At 51.8% G+C, this 4,484-nt stretch overlaps 1 protein-coding gene across 12 annotated transcripts in view; it reads right to left on the reverse strand.

The window, feature by feature from the left end:
- TPD52 (tumor protein D52) overlaps positions 1-4,484 on the reverse strand; it is a 47,027-nt gene that overhangs the window by 31,697 nt on the left and 10,846 nt on the right. For 4 of the 12 annotated variants that reach the window (XM_023521066.1, XM_023521064.1, XM_023521062.1 and 1 more), the window contains exon 2: positions 3,333-3,362. The exons of the other annotated variants lie outside the window; for them this stretch is intronic. In XM_023521066.1, the coding sequence (XP_023376834.1) occupies positions 3,333-3,362 (30 nt within the window). The remainder of the gene's footprint in view (positions 1-3,332; positions 3,363-4,484) is intronic. 12 annotated transcript variants of the gene reach the window in all.

The raw sequence follows: 4,484 nt of genomic DNA on the forward strand, positions 1-4,484 counted from the left end.
CCCCCCCTCGCCCCCCGCCACTGGCCTTGCGTCCTGAGCTTTATTGGTAGATTTTATTCTCGCTTTGCTGCTTTCACCTTCGAAGGTCTATTTAGAAATATATAAAATGTCACTTTTCTAAAGCAATGCTACTTCTGTCCCATACGCCTTCTGAAGTTTATTACGTTCAGAGCAGGTCACCTACCTCCACGTCACGGAGGAGTGTATACAGTCCACCTGCACCGCGGTGGTCCAGGTGGGGCACGGAAGATCTTACGGGACAAATATGACATCGGCCGTCCCCGAGGAAAGCCAGGGGCTAGGGAAGACTGATTCGTTGGAGTTATAATCAAGCCTTAGAAGCTTTCCTGGAAAATAAAACTGTATCCACCTTTCTCACAAAGTCTTCAAAGAGGCAACGACAGCGTTGAGACCACAGTAGGAATGAGAAACTTTAGCCTCTAAGGAGTGTTTTATTTAAGCACAATCGAGAGGAAATACGGGCCCTCTTTTTCAAACGTAGAGACACACAGAGAAAGATAAAACATATAGTTCGAAATATCTTTAGTGGTAATGTCAAAAAAAAGATCGTGAGATAAAGGCATTTCCCCCCGACGAGCCTGCCTTCAGAGCTCCCGCCCTCCGTGCTCCGTGTTCCCAAATGTCACAAAATCCCCGGAGAGGCAGGAGGGATATGTGGAGGTCCCCACACCAAAGTGACTGAAAATAGAAGACTTCCTTAAGACAGGGTTTCTCAACCACAGCATGACGCACACTTTGAGCCGGTGCTCTGTGGGGGGGCTGTCCCGTGCGAACTCCCACGTGGCGTCCACCCACTCATGCAGGAGCAGTGCCTTCCCCACCCGGCTGTGACCACCAAAATCATCCCAACGACAGCTCGTGAAGGGGCCGAATGCCCGGAGTGGGGTGAAACTGCCCCAGGTTGAAAATCACGGATGTACAGGAACATCGGTCTGACACGTATTAGCTCCAGAAGCAAGAGATTCAGTAGCCGAGCCATGAAAACTTAGTATTTCTTGAGGCCGTAATTTTCCCAGATTTGCCTAAGGTGAGAGCAATGAGCGCGGGAGAGAAAAATAGGTCAAGTAATTGTAGTCGGGGCAACAAGAAAGCTGAGGGAACGCGACCCTCTCCGTTTGGGGGAGACCCAGGAACCCAGGAGACCACTGGCAGCGTCGGGGCTGTGGAGGGGAGACAGGCAGCACTGAGCGGAGGGGGGAAGGGGCTGGCGACCCCAACCACCGGCCGGGCGTGCTCCAGAGAGGTGAAAGGTCAGCCATGGAGAGACGGGGGATCCCCAGAGCGGAAGTCACCTCCATCCTTAAATGTCCTCTCTAGGAATAAGGAGGGCCTACGTTTCTTTAATTCTGCTCTGCTTTTTACTTAGTAAACCACAGATACGTTGGCTACTTAACGACCTCTATAGTCATGAAAGACTTTCGAGAAGTGACCGCCACTTCCCTAAAAAGAAGTGAGAACGACACAGTGGAAATCAAAAAGGGTAATAAAACGGAATGAGGAGGACTCGGAGCTAAGGGATTTCAGCTTCGTTTTTTCAGCGTTCTCAGAGTTTCAATGTGACAAAACTAAAAGGTCAGCTTTTTAAACGGCTCCTACTTCCTGAAATCACGAGAACTAACCCACGGTTTTTTATAAACCAGGCCTGCATCCGTCTGTACACCAGAAAATTCTTAAGAGGAGAAGCGAGTCTATGTAAATACTGGTTGGGAGGCTACCCTTGTAGGTGATCACGTGACGGAAGAGAAAACGCCCCAAAGGACACCTGGCACTGTCCTTTGAAACACCTGTGCCGACCGCCTGCTGCAGACACGGGGTGAGACGTTCAGGTTCTCACAGCATGTGAAGAACCAACAGCTGCCCCGCAGAAAAACGCGTGACCAAAGGAAAGGTTACGCCTCGAATGATGAACCTGTCCTACAATATCCGGCACCAGAAAGGCCGAAATAGTGTGATCTAAAAAAAAAAAACAAAGAAAACACAACCACCCACTGGCTTGAGAACTGAGACAGAAGGACCAGTCCCACCTTCGGCCTACTGAGCTTCGAGGTTCGGGGGCTAGTCCTTGTCAGTTCCTTTTCATCCATCTATCCATCCATCCACCCACCCATCCATTCATCCATCCATCCATCATGCACCAAATATAGAGCCACAGACGCCAAGCACTATTCCAGGTCCTGGGGAAAAGCACAAAAGACTGACATGCCTAACGGAGCTTATAATCCAGAGTCTGGAACTGACTAGAAATCGGTGTTTTTCGAACTGGGGGCGGTGGAACCCTTTCCACAGCACCAATGGGCATTCTCAGAAGGACAAATGGGTCAACACAAAACATCAGAGAGCATCGCACGTGGGAAGGCGTCGGTACGTGCCCCCACGAGGGCTGTGTGTCAAGAAGCCTGAGGCGTTTCTGAACGTGCTTGGTGGCACCAGAAGGGTTTAAAGGCTCCTAAACAAAGACCTCGTTCTGTTCTAGCCACGGGCCGTCATCTGTCCGCCACTCACACGGCCTCTTAGGACCGTTCTGCTCATGAATCGAATGTCATTGTTTCCTCATGGGACCCACGACGGCGCTTTGGGTAAATATCGAAGAATGTGCGTTTCAGGTCAGTGTTCCCGAACTGTCTGAGAAGGATTCCTTCTAACGTCGGTCTTTTTCTGCACACTGCTCGCCTGCTGATCAAGAAGATGCATACTGGCCAAAAGCCACGGGAACTTTTAAATAAATTTATAGTGTCTTCTGTCCCGAGAGCTCCGACAGAGGAACACGAGGAGAGTGAGCACACAGAAGACACAGCGGCCATTGCAGATGCACCTCGTGCCTGGTGGTCACACAGACTGGCAGGCTTCTCATGCCGAGGGGTGCCAGGGACCAGGGCGCCATTACTGAATATCTGCATGGGGATCCCCACTTTCACTTCCATATGGAGGATCCCCGTGCGGTGGTTTCTGTTTGTTCTACTGCTCTCCCCCGCCCCCCCCCACTTTTTTTTTTTCCAATTAAAGCGAACTCCTGCGTGTGAGCACGATGGGGGCCAGCGTGTGGTTTTTGTTGTTCGCCTGTTCTTTTATCATTGTTTTCAATCCCAGAGCCCAGGCTCCCGCAGGCTGATACTAGGAACTGGGAAGGGGAGAGGTGAATCGCGGACGAGAGGGGAGGGCACGAGGTCTGAAACGAGCCCCGGCTGCCCTCCCAGGACCCCGAGCCCGCGCGTGCTGATCGCCAAGTTCTACCTGGGGTCAGGTAAGTGTGGCCCTGGCTTCCGTGGCCCCTTGTCACTTGGGCTTCACTCTGTCGTTGAGCTCCAACTCACCTACTGTGCGTGTTGTTCTTGAAGCTTTTCCTGCGCACAGGATTTAGAGTCAGGATGGAGGACGTCGTCCTCTTAGGAACCAGGTACAGAGGAAGATCCACGCCACGACAGAGGTCCGAGGTGGCCCCAGAGGCAGGGAAAGGACAGCAAAGGCCAGGGCCTCCCTGCACTCCGACCACCCCAGCAGACACCTAGCTGCGGCCTACCAGCCCCCAACTTCTAGAGACCAGCTCTAACCTGCTATTTCCAATGCATTCCCTTCCTGGAAATCAAAACTACACCCCGACTGCAAACAATCCACGAGAGGAGTCATACGCCTGCAGCCAATACCAGTAACCAGGTTCCATGCTGTGCCCTTTCCCATGGTGGGGTTTTTTTTTTTTTTTAATTATAAACTTCCTACTTTTTAAGCTTACAAAGAGCAAAATGGGACTTATTCTTCACTAACAAGGAAAAAACTCACTTCTAGGAAAAGCTGCTTCCTCCTCTGGCAAGTCACAGGCGAGGTCATTTAACCGTCTCCAAGTGTTGGCCGGGATGGTGGCTGCGGCTGCTTCCAGCCTTGTGCAAACCCAGGTCCTCCCGACAGCAGCTCCTGGCCTGCAAACATCCTCGAGCCGGCACGCATGACGGGCTGACCGAAGAGACAGCCACTCCGAGCCCGCCCGCTTAAACACCCTCCGGCCTGGGCGCTCTGCAGTCGCTCTGACCAATCCGCAGTAAAACCCAAGACCCCGTCCACCAGCAGGCCTGGGAAGGTCGTCACCGCTGCCCTCGCTTAAGGCTCTTTGTAAATTACATAACTGACCGGAAACAAAGGCCTTAAGATCCCCGCCCCCCCTTTTTTTTCCTATTTATCAGCTCAGTGAACTCGAAGTGATCAGAAGAATGCGAACACGCAAATAAGCACCACCACCTTTAACATCCGAGTCCCCATCGTATACACACATACATGCTACATACTTGATAAGCCATCTTTCAATCTGTTTGAAATCCACAAAAGCCTTGCTGAACCGGCCCCCCAACACTCCGGTCCACCTCGACACGAATCATTTTCAAGCCAGGCCAACCCCGCGCGGCGTCCAGGTTTGATGATAACGAACCTAACTTTTAGAAACACGTAGTTACCAAATTTCTGCAGTGTCGTCGGGG

Source organism: Pteropus vampyrus, unplaced genomic scaffold (assembly GCF_000151845.1).
Source record: "Pteropus vampyrus isolate Shadow unplaced genomic scaffold, Pvam_2.0 Scaffold290, whole genome shotgun sequence".
Taxonomy (NCBI): Eukaryota; Metazoa; Chordata; class Mammalia; order Chiroptera; family Pteropodidae; genus Pteropus; species Pteropus vampyrus.